This window comes from Phasianus colchicus, chromosome 22, assembly GCF_987193195.1.
Source record: "Phasianus colchicus chromosome 22, bPhaCol1.hap1.1, whole genome shotgun sequence".
Taxonomy (NCBI): Eukaryota; Metazoa; Chordata; class Aves; order Galliformes; family Phasianidae; genus Phasianus; species Phasianus colchicus.
Window position 1 is genome coordinate 4,478,890 of NC_143457.1, and position 19,257 is coordinate 4,498,146.

General features: G+C 47.9%; 1 protein-coding gene across 5 annotated transcripts in view; it reads left to right on the plus strand.

Annotated features, from left to right (window-relative positions):
• RERE (arginine-glutamic acid dipeptide repeats) overlaps positions 1–19,257 on the plus strand; it is a 167,013-nt gene that overhangs the window by 126,130 nt on the left and 21,626 nt on the right. For all 5 annotated transcript variants that reach the window (XM_031613497.2, XM_090123046.1, XM_031613499.2 and 2 more), the window contains one exon: positions 4,650–4,730. In XM_031613497.2, the coding sequence (XP_031469357.1) occupies positions 4,650–4,730 (81 nt within the window). The remainder of the gene's footprint in view (positions 1–4,649; positions 4,731–19,257) is intronic.

A 19,257-nucleotide genomic window follows, 5' to 3' on the forward strand; every position in this document is an offset into this window, starting at 1 on the left:
AAATAATCAGGAGGCAAAGGATGATCACAGTTACAAAAAAAGGTACGCACACCCATACGCTTTTATATAGCTGCCCTCTTCTGCTGCTTTGCAAAGTGATCACCTGCATGTGGCCCATGGGACGGAGCAGTGTCACCCCAACCTCAGAGCCCCTGGGTGCTGGAGGCTGAAGGCAGATCTTCCCCCAGAGATCCGAGCTGCCTCTGCTGGCCGATGTGAGATGTGTGCACCTCCCTGAGGTTCTACAGCCTGGGGAACTGCAGAGGCACTCGGGGAAGTCTTGTGGAGTTTTTGCATTAAACAAGTTTGCCAGCTGGGTGATTTCTGCAAGCTTGCTGTGAACTGATGTAACCAACAGCAGCACAAGCATCTAATGCTAAGGGTAAAATTGCTGGCTACTTCAAAATTAAATTTATAAAAACATTAAGCAGAGTTACGGTAGTGACAGGAAACAATAAAACAAAGGAAGTTCAGATGAGGTTGAAGCATATCCTGTTCTCCCAGCAGCGGGGCGTATTAAAGGAACACAGCAGGCCTGAATATAGGTTTTCCTTGACAGTTCTTTCCCAGTGGACTGATTTCACAGGGTTTGAGGTGAGCTTTGCGGGGTCACAGTACTTCTGTACTCTGTCATAACCCAGAATATCCCATTACTTTGGGACAAGTCTTCCCCAGTGCCAGGCAGCTTACCCGCTGGTCCTGCCTGCTCCTGAGTGCACAGAACTCCTCGGAGGGGAGAAGACCTCAAACATTAGCATCACTTTCTGCTATAGCCAAGTTAATATGGTGAGAAAAAAAATTAATAAGGTTATTTCATAAGAGAGCTGGCATCTTCAGGCTGAACTGCCTTCCCTGTCTTATGGATCTTATGGAAGCTATCGGGGTACTTCTGTTCCTAGAGGACAGTACGTATCATTTAACCTTATCAGCAAATGTCTTTATTTGTGCTGTACACACATAAGTGAAATATAATGTTAAAACCCAGCCAAGCTTTTAATAAAATGTACTCTGCGTGCTGAAATGCAGCCAGTGTGCGTATGCGATGTCTGCATGCTAAAAATTGTTTGGGGCCATCTATAAACGTGCTGCACGTTTTGAGTTTTGCAGATGAGACCAAATCTCATTTTCTTTTCAGAAGTGCCATAATTTCTCATCCTGGGAAATTTAGGAAATAAAGATGCTTTTACGCATTTAGTGTTTATTTGCTGTTAACTATTAAAGCCCTGTAAATCTTCTTACTGCGTTTGCCATAAAACTTAATAAGGTGCATTAAATGTGGGAGATGGTGACAACTTCAGCTGCTGTCTGCCTTGCAAATCTTAGGCCCTTCAGAGCGTGCACTGCACCTATTGCTTCCGCGGTCATAAAACAACAGTGCTGTTTTCCATTCCAACTTCCCTTTTTATAAACTCATAATTTAAGGAAAGGTTTGAGAGAAGAACTTGTTGTTCTTGGATGTGGTCTAAAGAAGGGATTTTTTTATTTTTTTTTTTTAGAAAAATTGAAAGAAATCTGTATTTGTTGGATTAAGGAGGAACAGCACAAGCTCTGTTTGTGTGTTTGCAAATGTGTGGCATTACAACATGTTTTTCATTAATTAACCAGGTGGGAGTCGTGGGAAGGGAATGGAATAACACATGGAGTCTCTTAAGGAGAATTTATTTGATCTAAACCCAGCTGAAGCATTACCTCAGAAGAGGCATAAGTAGCACTTACAAATTCACAGTTTTATCTCCTGTCCTTCCCATCTGAAGCCCGTGAGGTTTCTGCTTGAAGTTCTTAAATTGATTAAGCGGGTTATTTTGCACAAGGAGTTGTTCTCGTGTGCTTTTTGGAGCCAGCTGAAGTTCAGATTTCTGCAGCAAACAAGAAAAAAGCCAAAGTGGGAGCCCCCAGTTCCCAGCTAAACCCGGGGTGCTGCATTTCAGCACGCAGCAGCACATTTTTCCTGCCAGGCTGTAATCTCTTGATAATGGAAACCCTGACGCATAACCTTAACTGCAGCTTTGCAGTGGCATTATCATCACATTGATAAACATGCCATCTGAGCTCTGTTAGTCAGAACATAATGGCTTTGTGTATCTTGTCATGATATTTGTTTCTTGGGATAAAATATGGGACCTGCACGGAGCACATATGCAAACATTAGCATACTTGTTCCTTGTTCTTCCCCGGTTATTTATAGCTCCCTGTTTACACATTGGAGCAGGATACTGTAGAATCTAATAAATTTGACTGGGGCCACTGAAATTATAAAATGGCAGGAGGAGAGCTTGTGTTCTGGCTGGTCAATAGCCATGGTAACCACTCCATAAACATCTCTGTGGGCTGTCAGTATTGACTGGCCCAGCGAGCCATGGGATTTCCTAATGCTGCTTCACAACAATAATTATCCACAGCATTTTTGTCAGCTGCGTTACGGATGGTCTTCAGCCACAGCACAAACAGTAATGCTGACAGCGTTCTGTCATAAGTAATGTTTTCAAGTAACACTTAAGTGGTCGCATTGAGATGCTTCTCTTAATTTTTCAAAGTACAGAATTTGGGTTTTCGTGCAGTTGTGCTCCAGAACCCCTTCTGTGCAGCTGTAGCTGTAAGGCTCGTGGCTCTGCATGGCAGTGCTGGTGTTGCCAGGTGCCTTCTGCCAGTGCATGAGATGCAGACGTGCCATTTGTTGCACATCACTTGTGCAGAGAGGAGAAAATCTCCGCTGCCAGGCAGCCTGTTTGATGGCACACGGGAGAGCCACAGGTCACTGATGTGGTAACGATTTGTTTCAAGCACTTTGGAGCAACTCTGTTGTGCCTGACCTGGAGAAAAGCAGTTCCTGCTGCAGGCGGGGGCAGAACTGAGCACCGTGCCCGAATTAATGGTTGGGTGAATGGTTGGATTGGATGATCCTGTGGGTCTTTTCCAACTTTAGTGATTCTATGATTAATGGAGGACTGGAACAGGAAGGAAAACTTGGACAATACAAGAAACTCCTTCTTGAAAAGGCAGTAACAAAAGCCAGGCCTTGCGAAGTTGTAGATTTTCTATTGGAGCTGATGAAGCTGCTGCTTGTGCGTGGTTGTTAAGATGCAGTGAGCCACAGACAGGGATCCCATTGCTGTTTTGGCATCTGGGAAAAAGGCAGGAGGGCTCCTTGGCTTTCCCTGGGGCTGCTGCCATCTTTGCTGGCCAGGATGCACAAAGCAGAAGAGGTGCAGCCGTGGAGCGACCTCCCCCTCAGTGCCCTGGAAGCTCCAGGCCTTTCACACGCTGAATGCCCAGAGGGACGGAGCGCTGCCTGCTGCACGATGCTCATGCCTTGCTCTGCGGCTCTCTGCCTGTGCTGGGCTGCTTCCTTGCTGCCAGTCTTTGCTCCTGCAGCCTTCGTGCACATCCAGCTGGTGGGTGTGAGCAGAGGCTGGCAGGAGCTGGAAGCTCCCAGCACACACACGTGCCCCAGGCGCGTTCCTGGCTCACCCTGCAGCCCTACTGGTTTGGAGGGTCAGGGTTAGGCGAGGACAGATCCCTGTGGGAGCAGATCAGCAGAACGATAGAGGTGAGGTGGCGGTGCTGGGAGCTCAGGAGGGCCCTGTTCAGTCGTGTTGCCCTCGCACACCGTGGCACCTGCCTGTGTGCACGGAGATGTGGTCCAACGTGCACTAAACCGACCTGAGAGCTGCGTTTCTGCTTCGGGCATTGCCCGTTCCCCGGCACGTTGGGGTTGGGCCGCTAACCGGCATCCCTGCGTAGGCAGAAGTTGGTACGTGCCAGTGTGTGCGCTGCTGTTAGGGCACGGGCACGCCGAGCTCCGGCCCTGCAGGACGGGGGCACGCCGTGCTGCGTTTTAATCTCACGGTCGCGTTCCGGCGTGGCCAGATGTGGATCGCGAAGGTCCCTTCCAGCCTCGCTCCCTTCTGCCATCCCGCACACCGTCGGGGCGCGGCCGGCCGCCCCCAGCCCGGCTCGGGGCTCCTCGGGCGGAGGCGGCGCAGCCCCGCTCCGAGCGCGGCCGCCGCTTCCCAGCTCCGCGGGGCCGGGGCCGGGGGGGCCGGGCCGATCCAGGCCGCCTTTTGCGGCGCACCCGCCCAGCCCCGCCGCGATCACATGCTGGGCGCCCGCGGCCGCCTCCCGCCCGGCCCGGCCCTCCGCTCCGCCGCCGCCCGCCATCGCCGCGCTCCCCCTCCCCGCGCCGCCGGATCCCCCTCCTCCCCCTCCTCCTCTTCCTACGGCCCCGGGGCTGCGCTCGGGGGGCTCCTCGGGAGCCGCGGGTTGTGCCGGTGGGGCTGCCGGGGCTGCCGGCCGTCGCGCCGCGGGCTCGGATCACTTTTCTCCCCGGGAAATCGCCGCTGCGCATTCGCCGTTCGCCGCTTCTGCCGAGTTGGGAAGCGGCTCGGGGCCGCGCGGAGCTCCGCCGGGCTCGGCTCGGCGCTGGCTGCGGCACCGACTGCGCTCAGAGCCGCGGCCGTCGGAGATCGGACGCCGAAGGGAATCCGATGTGATTTCGGCCGTGTCTGCGCGGAGCCGTCCCTCCCCGCCCGCGTACGTGTGCGCTTCTCTCTCTCTCTCTCCCTCTCGCCCGGTGCCCGGGCTGCCGTGCCGCTCCGGGAGCGCTCTGCCTTCCCCTGCTGACGTGCCCTTTTTGTTATCTTTTATCGCAGAAACGGTTCATTAAGGGGCTGAGGCAGTACGGCAAGAACTTCTTCAGGATCCGAAAGGAGTTGCTTCCGAATAAGGAGACCGTGAGTACACCCAGACTTTATGTCATTCGCCTTTCTGCTGCTGTTTCGGTGCTCGCTCTTACAGAACTGTTCCCTTCCCACCCCGATTGAATTCTGCTGGCGCTGGGGGAAGAGGAGCGCACAGCTGTGGGAAGGTGGCTGTGATTTTGGGGGCTGTTTGTGGGGTTTCGGCGCGTGAAAGGCGTTACGTAAAGCAGTCGGTGCCGGACGGAGTCGTTCAGGCAGCGCGGAGTGTATTTCTGGAGAGCAAATCTAATTTTAAATTCTGACATTATGAGGGGATAATACGTTTATGTCGCCGAGTCGGGCTCAAATGGCAGCGGGTAATTAAAGCAAGCCTAAACCAAAACAGAATCTAATTGAATCTGGAAGAATGAGGTATGTGCTGCTGCTCCCCGACCTGCGCGCTCCGTGCTCGCGTTTAACTCTTCGTCTCCTGCAGCGTGCGGGCAGCAAATGTGGAACTTCAGCTGCAGAACTGCTCTGTGCCTCCAACTTCACACAGCTCCACGGCTGCCCGGCTCTGCTGCCAACCCCGGGGTGGGCAGGGAGCAGAGCGAGACTTTTTTGGGGGCAGAGAGAAGCTTTGGGAAGCCTGGGGAACGCGGTTCGCTTCCCACGAGTGCTGCTCTTTCGGTGTCTCTAGAAGCTTCGGTTTCTGTGCTGCAGGTGTCATTTAGCTGCCAGGAGGGTTTGGGAGAGCAGTGCTCGTGTTTGTTCTGAATTCAGATAGCGGTGGGTAAAAACCAGGGCAGAGTGACTGTATTTTAGCAGTGTCAGTGCATTTACGTTAGCGATGCTGAAGGTGTTTATTTAGAGCGTGATGGAGATGAGGTTGTTCAGACTGTTCTTTGTGGGTTTTTTTTTTTTGTGGAAGCTGGAGGTTCGGTAGGAAGGAGCATCCCCGTGAAAATATTTTTAAGCCTCTGACAGACCATAGGATGTGTCAGTTCTCTTCTCGTGACGTGGTGCTGTGATATCACAGCCGTGCGTCAGTAAATGGTTAATGAGAGCGGTGAATCAGATTGAAGGGGAGGGGGCAGTGATTCCTGGGGTGCCTCGGTCGGTCTCTGATTACATTGAGAACGATAGGAAAACCTAATTGCCAAACAAGTGTGGGTAAACTCAGCTTTGGTGTTTGGTCGGGGTTGGGGCAGGAAGGCCTGATTTGGGGAGGGGGACAGCCGAAATAGAATGCTTCTTAGCAGCACACCGCCAGCTTCAGCACTCCTTTCCTCTTTGCAGTAATACTTAACCATGTATTTAGGACAGATCAATATGTACTTCAGAAGGTATTCTGCTGATAGTAAAGTTACTGACGGTCGTGAGTGCTCTTTTAAAGTTTGAACGAGAACTGTGAAATAGGCTTTTAAATATAACATGTCTTTTTGCGGTGGGGAAAAGGAGCCTGCAGGAAAAAAGGAAGACTAAAGCTGAGAGCTGGGGGCACGCGCCTGACCCTGCTTCTGCTGCGTGGCTTCTGCTGCTTGCACTTGGGTATCAGGCCTAAGGCTCTGCAAAAGGTTTGCAAGTGGTGTGAAATGTGATCCGGGCTGTTATTGCTCAAGTGTTAGATTTTTGTTTCGTTAAGCCTCCATTTTTAGCGCAGGGAAGACTAAATATTAACTCGGAGCAACTGGGAGCCGTGTGCTGGTGGCTTGGAGCAGGCTGCTGTAGCCCCTGGTGGTAACTGATCTACAAGTAACCTTTGACCAGCAGCAGATTGTTTAATCTCTGTTTCCTATTTTTGCCTACAGGTCCCCTTCTGCGCTCTTTTAATTCCCACTTTTTTTCTTCCCCCCCCCAAACAAAACTTGCAGCAGCTTTTCTATCACAAGACGCCCAGAATAAAGACAGCAGTAAATAATATCTCACTACCCAGCTTTGCTTTTCCTCGTTATGTGGCATATTGCAAATTACAAGGCTGCAGAATGAATTTCTCTGCACTTTTTTCATTCCCAGAATAATTGCAGATACTTTGCTTGTCGCTCTTCTGTTGCAGCATGAAGCAACCTCTTAGCAATTCCAGAATTCTGGAAAAAAGGCCTCCTTTTCCTGTTTAGCCACCGTATTAACATGAGGTAAATCTGTAAAGTCATTTATACGCTCACAGGAGAGCTACAGCAACTCCTCAGTCTGCTTGAAAATGAGACAGGGACATTCTTGAAGTGACTTGCCCTAAATGGAAACCAGGTTATGGGTCAGTACAGCCTGCACGCTTCTCATCTGTTAGGCTTTACCTAACTAGTCCCTGCAGTCTGCAGGGAGGGCAGGCAGGGATTCTCCCTTTCTGGAAAGCCCTCTGAAAATAAAGTTTCCTTATTTTCATGCTTTTCCCCAGTGCTTTGCTTTTAATGCTGGAAGAATTCCTCCTAACGCCTCCTTAAGCCCGGCACTGAGAATATTGCATTAACAGAAGATGGAAATACAAAATTATATAAAATTATACAGGAGCTAGGCCTGTCATGTATTAAAACAAGTTGATGTTACCGTAAAGGAAGTCTGAGGATTAACATGACGGTGTTTCTTTCATAATACCAGGAGGTACACAGCAGCTGTGGTGAGCAATGAGAATTAGGCCACGCTGTACACGTCCTCACAAACACAGTGAGGGATGTCCTATTTGAGTTACACCTGTGCTTTTTTTCCTCTCTGCAGTCAACATGTTAAGAACCCTATGTTTCTCATGTGTATTTTAACTAACTCAACATGTTTTTTCCAATATTTTTAAACACAGTTAATTCTAAGTGAATAGCCAGCAAGAACAGATCTTTATGAAAAATATACCAACTGTGTATCAAAGCAGTATTTTTGTTGAGGTCTTTGCTAGCCCAGTTTATTTCAAAGCAGCTATGTGGAAGGGAGGTTCCCAGTGGGCATGGGGGTAAACAGCTGTAGCGTTCTTTCTCTTCAAGCTTTTATGAGCAAGAGACACAGGAACTAAAGCAGCTCTTATCTGAGCGTGCCCCCTGCTGAAACAGGAGTGCTGAAGTTGATTAAGGAAAGCGGATGGCTTTGAGGCTGCATCAGTGTTAAGTGGGGATGTAGTGGAGAAAAGGTGCTTAAATACAGCATCTGAAACTTGCTGGGTTTCCACTCCACTCTGACCTTGTGTCTCCGTCCTTCCCCGTGCTCCCAGATAGTTTCCTCTGGTTGTGGCCCCAGCTGTAGTTGAATGGCACTGCTGGGGAAATAGCCTGCTCTCTTAGCAGCCCTCCTGATTCTTCCACATGGTATGCCAGGAACTTGTGGAGACGTGGTTGTGATGCGACCGGTCTTCATTAATAACTTCCATCTAGATTCCTGTGTTGTGAGATGCAAGCTAAAGAGCTAGCAGCAAGGTTTCGTAATCATCTCAGTTGGCTTTGTGTATGCTTTTGCTTCCTGTTTTGGGCTAATTTGCTAAAACTCTGGTGGTGCAGGATTCTCAAAGCGTTAACAGTTCTTTGCTCTGAATTCTTCAGGTGATTACAGTGAGCTACTTGAATTTGAGCATTTCAGAAGGACCAGCACCGATAGGCCTTTGCTAAGTGGGCTTACATGCCTACAAGGCTGGGGCTTGACTTTTTGTGTTCTTGTAAATAGCTTAGCTCCGTGCCAGTGACGTGCACAAGGTAAGCAGAAGCCTGGGTGCAGTGGGAGGAGGAGGCTGAGTCACACTGTTGGCTCGCTCCTGGTCAGGGCTGGCTCCTGCTCTTGTCCCAGGCCTGTCCCCCAGTGCAGGGCTGTAGGCTCCTAGAGTCGGTGTCACAGGTTGCCTGAGCTGTTTAAGGCCACAATCCCAGAAGAAAGGATCTGATTGTTCTCTAGTTGGAGTTCTGTAGTCCCATTTGGAGTCGATGCGTCTCTGACCAGCAGAGGTCAAACTCCTTAGCCTCTAGAAATGGAGGGGGACATATGTGTGTGTCCCTTCAAGCAGCTCTGTGTAAGTTTCAGGCTAATAACGTGTCAGTAGGTGGCTCTCACAATTGCTGCAGTTGAATAGGGCTAAGGGAACGCCAAACTTTTCATGGAAATGGGCCCAAGTGCTTGTAACCTTTTTTTTTTCTAGCCTATTTTTAAAACCAGGGATGGCACCTCCTTGAACTCCTTGATGTTCTCTGATGGCTCCCCCTGCACTCATTGGTGAAGATTTATGGTATGGGGCTGTGCACGTGGTCTCCTTGTCTTCTTGTCTCTTCTGGCCAGGCTGAAGCTCTGGGTGAGCCTGGTGGCAGATCCGAGAGAAGAACAGGGTGCCTTTGTGTGGACACACTGACTTGGGTCTCTGTCGAGCACATTGGCATCTTTGGGGCCTGTGAGGTTTGGTCATGTCCTTAGCAGGAGGCAGCAGCAGATCAGAAAGTTGCACCTCTGGCTGGGTGTTGGGCATTTAGCCTTGAGAGTGTCAGGGAAAACAGTGACTATCAACTGCTTTCCTTAGGTCAAAGCACCTGCAGTGTGCTCTGTTTTGTATGTAAGGACTAAATACACATCAATTTATTCTGTAGGATGAGCGTTCCCTGTTACAGTAGTAAAATCCCTCTGTCAAAATTAAATGCAGTTGGGATTTATTTCTGGGACTAAATAAGCTGTCCACTGTTAGTGTTAGGAGGCATCGTGAGCGTGCTGTGAGCTTTCAGCATAAACTTCTGTTTAATTTTAGATCGGGGTTTAGATAAACAGTTTTATTCTTGCCTCATTAATGCTTAATCTTGTGTTACATAATCCACAATATTGGCTTCCTGAGTGGCTCTTCAGTGCATGTGGGGCTTGTGGGGTGCGTGTGCTCCTGGCAGCACAGTGCCCTGCAAAGTGCTGGGGGCAAACACATGGCAGAGATGCCTTTCTCCTTTGATAGTAGGATAATGAGGTGAAATCCCTGAGTACGAAGTGATTAGTTAGCCCTACGTTGGCTTTTTAGTGTTTATTCTTCATGGTATAACTTAGCAGTAGCTGAATTGAATGGTGTCTGTAGCATGGGCGTTATCACCGTTCTCCTTTCCCAGAGGAAATATTTTCTGTTTGATGGTACATTCCCCAAGCGATGGGATGTTAATACACTGCCTGGTCCAGGCGTATTATTTTCTGACTTTTCTTTACTGCAGAAGCGTTCAGAAAAGGACGAGCTGTGTAAGCCTTTTCTGCTTGAAAGCTGAACCTTTTTCCTTAATAACTTGCTTTCGCCTCAGCACGGGCAGAGCTGAAATTTTCCATTAGAGTTTGAAGTGACTGCCAACATAAACAGCCACCGCTCCTTTTCATTCCTGCTCTGCTCACTGCTGCTGGTGCTTCCATCGCAGGGACGACACAGATACAGGGTTTTGTTCATGTTACAGCAGGGCCTGGGCCTGGCTTGTTAAAGAGGATGGCCGATACCCTGCTGGGCCTCAGCCCCAAACACAGGCCCAAGCCCTGCTTGCTCTCTTTTCCTCTGCAAGTAAAACCACCGGGTTGTTTGCATAACTCTTCTGTAAGGAACAGCATCCATTTTTGGTTGTTATTTTTTCAGCCATGCTGACTGGGGGGTGGGGGGCACTAGATGAGCCCGTTTGGCTTTAAGGTAATGCAGCATGAGGAGGGGGCACACACAGCATGGCTCTCACTGCTCACCGGGAGCAGAAGAAGTGAGGCAGAGCATTGCATGAGGTGCTGAGCTCAGACAGAGGTGTGCGTGGATTTGAGTGGTACGGAGCTAAAAGCAGATCAGCTGTAAATGGGGTTCAGTCTGTGTGTTCACTGCGACTTGGCTTGTTTTCTCGAGTTTAACTGTTAAATCTATTGCAAATGTCACCGTTTTATTGGATAATAAACCAGAAGGCTTTGAGAGGTCTTAAAGAGACATAAGCGTTGTGGTTTCCCTCTGGTGCACACCGTGCTGTCTCCATCTGGAAAGCTGGCCCTTGTTTCTCTCATTTCTTTTTCCAACACAACGTATTCTGGAGGTAAATATTCTTCTCTCCTTCTCTCCTGCCCTGTGGGAAGGGCAGCACTGCATTGCTGGCTGTGTGACTGAGGGCTGAGCTTCCATCTTCTGAGCCCCAGTGCCCTTTCCCAACCCTTTTTCCCTCTTCATTTCAGAGCAAGGAAAGCCGAAGATGGACATTACCCCCTGTGCTTTGTTTTTATTTATGTGAAGTCTCTCGAGATTTGCACTTCATTTTCCGTCGTGTGATTTGACTTCCATGTTCTGAAGGTGATTCCCAGCACCAGGAGGAGCCCCGCCGTGCTGTTGGTGCAGGGCCCTGTGTTGGTGAGGAGCAGCAGAACAGAGGTGTGCTCACCGTGCCGTTGGGGCTCTCAGGTTGCATTCAGCACGGATAATAAATCAGCTCTGTTTGCACTGTGTTTTTGTCTCCTACTTTACAAGATTGAAACCCATTGTTTATTTTTCTCTGAAGGTTTGGAGGGAGGTGGAGGAGAAAGATTGTCGCAAGCAAAAGAAGGCCATTAGGCGATTGCATTGTGTTCTGTCAGAGAGCCAGCAAGGACAATTTCTGCTTTGTAGGGAAAAGTATGTGTTGGAAGACTTAAGCCAAGGTGATTTGGGAAATTGATACAGTATTGTCTCAGTCTTTCTCTCAGCAGAGAGGGAACAATGCTGCTCTGCGTCTTCATCATCATTGTGCTGCCTTTTTCTTACCTCTGTTCATAACTCACTATCACAGGACGCTTTTATTGTTTTGTTTATTTTAATCCCACTGTAAATTTTCCTTTTTGAGCGTGAGAGTCTGGCCAACAATTATATACCTTCAATTCTGCATTTGTCTTTTCCTGTGAGAAAAGGCATTAGACGTTCTGTTTTGTAGCTGTAGTCAGATTGTGTCAGATACTGGTCCTGAGGTCCTATGAATCTCAGCTACAAAAAATAGGTGTCTGTCTGAGAGTTTGAACCCTTCGTTTTCGTGGCTGAGTCTTTCACTTTGGCAAGGTTCTTTTCCATGGACGCTGTGCACCAAACAATCTCTTGTTTGTTTCCCATCCAGTTAGTGACTGAAGGTATTAAAACTTCAGAAGGCAAAAATAGAAAAGTCGTATGAAGCAACAGTGATGTTTGTGGAACACCCTGTCCTCGGTCAGTGTTAGAGTTATAAAATTTGGGTAACTTCAGGAAGAAATCTGTCCACTTTATCCTGCTTGATGCCTGCTTCCTGAGCTGGCTTAATAGAGAAAGGGAGACATTTATTCTATGGGAGACATACGTGGCTCAATGGTTCTGTTTTATGGCACGTTAGACTATTTTTTATGCGTTAATATGGCATTCTGAGATGGTGTTGTCCTTTCTGGAGGAAAAAGAAGCAAAGGAGACAGCACAGTGTAGGCCTCAGGTTGGAAGAGCAGCGTGTGTTAATAGTTGCTTCGTGCCCCAGATAGCAGCGTAAGAGCTGTGTGTGTCTGCAGGGTTCTCTTGGCATAACGTCAGCCCCCAAATACATCATTCAGGCCTAAATATCCCATACTGTGCTGCTATAAGTGTACTGTGAGAGCAAGGCAATAATAACTTCTGTAGACAGATGCACTCATTTTGTCAGTTTTGTTTCAGACCAGCTGTAAAAAAGAAGCAGTGCTTGATTGCTCTTTTTTATTTCTTATTTCCCCTTGCCAGGGAATGCTCCTTGGAATCACGCAAATCATGGAACAAACTGAGCATGAGGAGTTAAGAATAGTGGCTTTTGTAGGTAGGGGCCGTGGCATAGGGGAAGTGGAGGTGATGCTGGGCCCTGTAAGCCTGAAACATCAACATCAACCATCACAAGCTGAAACCTGATGTGTTTCCATTTCTACTTCATATTCCTGAAAGGGAAGTACTGAGGAGTATGATAGAACTCAATAGAACTCAATACACCCTTGTCAGGGTGTAAAGGGGCAAATGATGTCGTCTTGGGGTAAGCACCCACTGCTCTCATCCCAACAGCACGTGGCTGAGATCAGCAGTGAGTGGTGCAGCTGGAGCTGAGCTATTGCTTGAATATCAGGTCACCAAAGCAGGTTCCCCCCTTCACAAAACCCTCTGCTTTTGGAATCCCACATTTTTAAAGGTTGTAAGAGGTTGGAATGGAGTTCCTTTTGGTTTATGTCTTTCAAGATGAAATCTTTCAGTTCCCCACTTCTTTGCAAATACAAACTTAGGAACTTGCAGGAAAGGCAGCACGGTTCTCTTGTAATTGCTGGATTTTAGCACGTGGGAGTTGAGGTGCTGCAAGATTGATGACAAGATGAAAGGTATGAGCAGTGCTAATGCAGCTCCATGTTGGTTCTTGTCCCCTGGTCAATAGAAGTTGGACCAGTTTGCTGCCCCTCCTCTCTTCCCACCCCAAGCTCTTTTCTGTCCTTTTCTCTTCCCTGACACAAGCTGAGTTATTTTGTGCAGTGCCTCTAGACCCTGATGTTAAAGGAGAGGCATCCCAGGTTACAAACCAGCTCCTTCCTCGTGCACTTGGAGAAGTCCTCCCTTTGGTTCCTGAGCCTGCCTTGTGCCCTGTGCCCCGTGTTGTGTAAGCACCAGTGCATCCCATAGGAACTCCTGATTGATTTTGCTAACTCTGCCCTTCTCTGCGGTTCAGAACCCTCTAATGATCTGTGAAGCTCCAGGATTTCTGAGTTGAACAGTAGTAGTTATAAGGACCTCCTCTACTACATCACAGCCGTAACGCTTTCCACATGCTGTGTTTTTGACCTCCTGAAAAGCTGACCTCACACAAACTCAGCTCGGAGAGGAGCTAGGTGTTCTGGCCAGGCCCTGGGAGCACTGTTGTGAGATTCCAGGGGGTGGGAGGGGGAAATAAGTCATGAAAACTCACGGCTTTTGGCCAGCAAGGAAGATGTGGGTACAGAAAACGTGTTTTTGTTGCTTTTTGTTACTTTGTCTGAATGTCTTTGTTTTTGGTAAGCTTACTTATGGCTCTTTTTTTTTCTTGTTATGGTTCAGAAGGTGATCCTTGCCAAAGCGTGACTCTTTGATAACCTGAATTGCTGTAGGAGAGAGCTGGAGAAGTAAAGCTTGCCAACTAAAAAAGAAAATCCACTGAGCCATAAAGCCAACCCTTTTTATTTTCTTCTTCCTGCACCCTTACCACTGTTGCTTCCCATCTGTTCCCTTTCCTTCCTTTAAGTCTCTCAGGCATCCTCTGTACCTTAACATTAGCCTCTCTTGTTACAGATTTTGCCTGCTAACAGTTTTGATACTCAGAAACGATGCTCTATCATTTCAATTTAGCAGCCCAAGATGGGGAAAAGAGAGATTCTGCCACTGTCAGTGCTTGGGTATTGTTTTTCAAAGCCCCAAATATGCTTTATCTGTTACCTGTGAAGGAGAGGGCACACCATATAAGCACCATGGCCCCATAAGTTGAGCATTGGCTGCCTGGTGCAGTAAGCTTTCTGGCCTGCACAGCATTCTTTACATCCACTCGTGTTTCAGAGTGCTCTGCAATTTGGATGTCAACAAGGACTGTGCTTTCTGCTTAGGTTTCCTTTCATTGTGTTAGAGCAATATATTTGCGACGTATAATGGCTTAGATAATGGAAGGAGGTAATTTGCAGAGATAAGTGGTTTTTTGATCTTGACCTCAGTTTTGTTCTGGGGGATTTAATAAACTTGCAGATGTAGAAGTGATTAAAAACGTGCCATAAACCTTGCACATTCTGCTTGCTTAAAGAGGATATGGAAAAATGCATTCATCCCCATTCCCACTGTTGCATTAGATCTGGCATGTAGAATAACTCAGTGGGTTGCATATCTAGACTTTCGCCTTGTTAGGATGAAGTGGCATGGACAAAGGCTTTCCACCTTCGGTGCTGTGTTAAAGTTGTATTGATTTAACAATTCCAGCTCATGTTCTTATTCTGTGCCATTTGATGTGATGGATTTTTGTTGCCTGGCTTTAGAACATTCTTTTGTTGTGAGCGTGAGAGCTTCTAAAAAGAATTTGTCTGCTCACTGTGGGCACATAGGTCTCCTTCCTATCGCTCCATTATTTATATCCTTGTAAGGTGAGTAATGTTTTTGTTTCAGAAGAATCTCTATCTGTCTTGCACTTGCAGCCTTTCAGAAATACTGCAAATGGCTTTCAGATACAGAACGAAAAGGAGGGACCTGAAGTCTTGGCTAGATTTGAGCAGGGAGTTTTAACCTGTAACTGTCCGAGATGCATTTGGAATCAAAACGTTGAAATGAAACATGTCAGAAGGAAAGCATGGAACCATGGCAGGATTTGCTTTTGGCAAGTTGTGTTTGGTAGGTATGTGTTTGCTGTAAAGAGGCAGAAGGAGACTGTAAGCTGCTGGTGCAGGTCATTAAGAGTGACCCCACTTGCCTCTCCATATCTTCAGAGTGTTTCTCCTTAGAGCATATTAATAGTGTTGCCGAAGACAAATGAATGGGGTTGTTAAGTATTTAAGTGAAAATTGCCCTAGCATTTTCCCTCCTCCTCCATTTACTCCCATAGTGCTTATCCTGTGTTTACACAATCTTGAGTCATCACTCTTCAAAAAAAAAAAACCCACCCTGCTGACATTTAGGAATTGTGCTGTGCGAGTTTTCATTGCTTGAGCACTTAAATGATACGTAATAAATTCACATGAACTGCCACTGAGTGCTTAGTTTTATATATGCCTGCCTTTGCCAAACCAGCCTTAACTTTTTGTTCTTTTGAATTACTGAAGCATAGCTTTAACCTTTTCGAATGAACTTCCATACAAAAGATATGGGAAATTCTTAAACTCAGGCTTCACATTGTGTATGATTTCTGTAGTTGCCATCTCGTGCCGAGAATGGGGAAGGAGCCCTGCAGGCTGCAGATAAACAGCCATCCTGGCATGCTGCTCTTTGGGCCCATCCTTCCTAAAGGTCATGTTGGAGTGGAAGAAGAAAAGAGAGTGGCTGGGACTTCTTATCTGAGGAGTAAGTTCTCTGGGCTACTGATTTTGGGGTGTTTTTGCTTTGTTCTCTCTCCAGGAATGCATCATCTTTTCTCCAGTGCTGAAAGAAGCCATTGTGTAGCTTACTTCCAAACGCTCTGCTCAGCAGCCTCCAGCACTTGCAGCTTTCCTGGGGCGGTAACAATCCCTTAGCCAAAGGAAGGCTCTTAGGAAGAAGTAGTTCCTTTAATAGGGATAATGTCTGCAGTTGAAGTCTTTGCAGATTGAGCAGTGCAGGGGACCACGCGGCTCTCCCTGCTCATGGATGGCTGTTGGTAGCTGTGCTTTCCATTTTGTTCCATTAGAAGAGTTCTTGAAGGGCGGTAGGAAAGTAAGTTAGATGCTGCCAGAGCTTGCTTGCCTCTGCATTATTTCCCCTTGTCACTGTAATTCATGTTGACGTTGCCTGCTTGGAGGCTGCTGGCTTCCTGGCAGCTCCAGGATCCATCAGCAGGGACGCACGCCTGCTGCAGCGCTGAGAACCTGGGCTGTGAGCACCTGTATCTGCTGAACAGAACCAGTGTGCAGCCTTCAGATACATCCCTCAACTGGTTAAAGAGCCCTTTTGTAAGGATGCTCATACTTGGTTCGCTTGGAAGCACTTCTGAAGGTCTGCATGGGCAGGATGTGGGGCGAGCAGTCGGTGCTGGCACGCTGCAGGCTGTGCACCTGCTGGGGCTCCTCTGGGTGCCTGGTTTGGTCCTGATGAATAAGCAAACTGCAGAGAAAACTGGATGGTGAACCAAGGAAGGCTGTGTTTGTGTGTGTGACAGTGAGAATGGATGCAGTTTTGAGACTGCTTTGCTGGTAGCGTGGATGAGTTGTGGGAACATGACTAGTGGAAAACCTGTCTTATTGCTTGCAGTATCCCAAGTGCTTTCTGCATGGAGTGGGCAGAGCTGGTGGGTTAGCAGCAGCTTTCTTCTGAGGAGGGAAATGCAAAGGAAGAAGGCCTGCAGTGCTTCTTAGAAACAAATCAAAACCCAAAGTGAATACGCACAACCAGTGTAAGAACTCTGTTTGAGTTTGGAATTGTATATGGTACAGCTTTGGATACTTTGGGGACTGTGAATTTAAAGTGTCCTATGGGAGTTGATGCCTTGTCGAGCTCTCCTTGTGGGTGTTACTGCATCCAGGGTAATAATCTGCTAGGAGTGACTGTGAGAGAATGATTCTGTGTTAACTGAGGCTTTGCTGGGTTTTGTTGCTGGGCGTTGGGTTTGTCACTTGCAGAGTGCTGCAGGTAATGGATCAAAACGGGTGACCCATGCTGTGCCTCGTAGCGCTTTCACCTTTCCCCACATGTAATCTATTCAGTAATTCAAATGTCCTTAGAAGTCTTTATATCCATACAGTAAATAACTGCTCTTTCTGATTGTTCCTTCTTCAATGGAAAGCAATCATATGCATAGGTATCTCCTTGCAGCATTCAAATTGCAGTTAATTTTGCTTTTAAGCGCTGTGGTCTCACTTTCAGCTTTTCCACGTGGGAAGATTGGCTAGCACACTTGTTCAGAAAAAATGTCATTTTGTTACAGAAAGTTAAACTGATGTGCAGCATAATGTGCCTGCTCGTGGACCTGGCCATTGCACTGTGTGTGCCCCACTGTTCTCTGGTTCCTCCTCGCCTTGGGCGATGGGGGTTGGGAGGGATTGATGGGAACGTGGGGAAGTCACACTGCTGTTTCAAATTGTAAGCAAATAAATCAGCTCCCCCACAAAACGAAGTTATAACAACAGTCAACACACGCACAAAACCCCACCATTCCAAATTCATTGCCTGTGTCTGCTAACATTGCAGGCTTGCATTCAGGCGGGCACGAAGGGTCTCCCAGCCGTGTGACAGCACTGCTGTTCCCAAAAATTAGTTTTCAAACGTACGGTTAATGTCAGCCTTTGGAGATCACACACTGATGCCCTGCAGGCAGTCCAGCTCCTTTATATTGGAAAGGATTGCTTTTAATGTTAAGGGGTAGGGCCAGTTAGCTCCAGGTTCCATGGTTCTCTCTCTTGCACGTGCCTGGGTCCTGTGCCACATTTCTCACGTAGGCAAACCTACCTTGGTTCTGATGCTGTTGCTTTTGAAGATAAAAATGTCTTTCAGGAGGAGTATCGCCTGGTGGGCTGAGCTCTGCTGTGAAAGTTTGCTTCATGGGAGATGAACAGAATTGAGCACTGGGGTGCACAGACACAGGCAGAGACTTCCTCCGAGCGCAGAGCGTGGTGTTAATGTGTTTAACAGCAGTGCCGACCACGGGAGGAGTGCTGGGTGTAAAGATGTGCTGCTCTCTTTCTGAGAAGTCATTCTGCACTTAACAAGTGAGACCTGCCAGGCCATCCCCACCCTGCATGAAAGGAATGCTTGAGAAGTCGGTGGCTTTTCTTGTTTGTTTGCTTCAGTTTTTCACGGGTTGATGTTGCTTTTTTGTTTTCCTTTGTGTGAGGCTCAAAATGGTGTATTTATCCAACCCTGCATAGCGCGTGCTTCCACACCATGCCAGCTGGAGACTGTGCAGTGGGTCCTCGTGCAGCAGAAATCCTGGAGGAGAATGGAAAAAACGCTGTGTTACACCAAACAGCAACGTTGTTCTGTCACTTGCATCAGTCAGACAGCTGCCCTGCCAACGGCTGAAACTTTAATAGCAAACATCACTCCAGAGTTTATAATTCTCCCAACAAAATGGTTGAGCTGTTAGAAACTTTGGAATCTCATTTTTTTTCCTGCTTTAGCTCTTCTCTTGCTCAGCATTAGTGACAGCTGCCCATCTCTCCAGGCCCAGAGCACTGCTGTGTTCTCTCCTCCATCACCTTGCAGAGCCCAATGAGGGAACCCAGGGGGAGAACCCATGGTCACGGCTTACTCATCTCCAGGAGAGTTGCTCATTCTTTTCCTCTTGTGGTGTTTGTGTGTCTTGCATGCCAGAGGATAAAGCGATGGGCATTGGGCTCCTGGAATCCATCCTGCTGCAGAGCTGAGCTGTGGCACTCAGCTGCTGCCCATAGCTCGGTGTGCTCGGACCCGGAGCAGTTACTGGTGCTTTTATGTGGTGTAAAATATCCAGTGCAAAAATTCTTACGCGCCTGAGTGAAATGCCAGGTGTTCCTTGGGCCTCTGCTGCCTGTTTGTGCATGAAAGATTCATGGAATGTTTGAGAGAGATGCTAATAAGGCTGCTGCGAGACTGCTGCAGAAAAACAGCAGAAAGTGGTTCCATTTGTCTAATGCATCGCTTTCTGTATTTCCCCTCTTGTTTCTGTTGTTCATACCATTTGCATGGAGCTCGTGTCTCCAGTTCTTGGTTTTCTGTTTCTTTGTACTTCCCTAAGCTGGCAAGATAAGGGGTTGCAGTTGGCAGAGGTTGGGGGTTGTGGTTGGCAGAACAAGGTGCTGCCAGCCCAAAAGCTGGACAAGCAGGTAGGGAAGAGTTAAGCTGAACAGAAAAGCTGTGGCAGGGTAATAGTGTTGCTGTTGAATAACTTGAGGTGATGAATTGTTTGAAGCAGCAGATGCATTTAGGGGCTGAGATGGCTGTCACTGCTGTGATTTGCTCCTAATTAATGGAGAACTGCACGTAAAGCTGAGAGCATTCTTAGGTTATTGAATATTTCATATGGAAAACACAGAGATT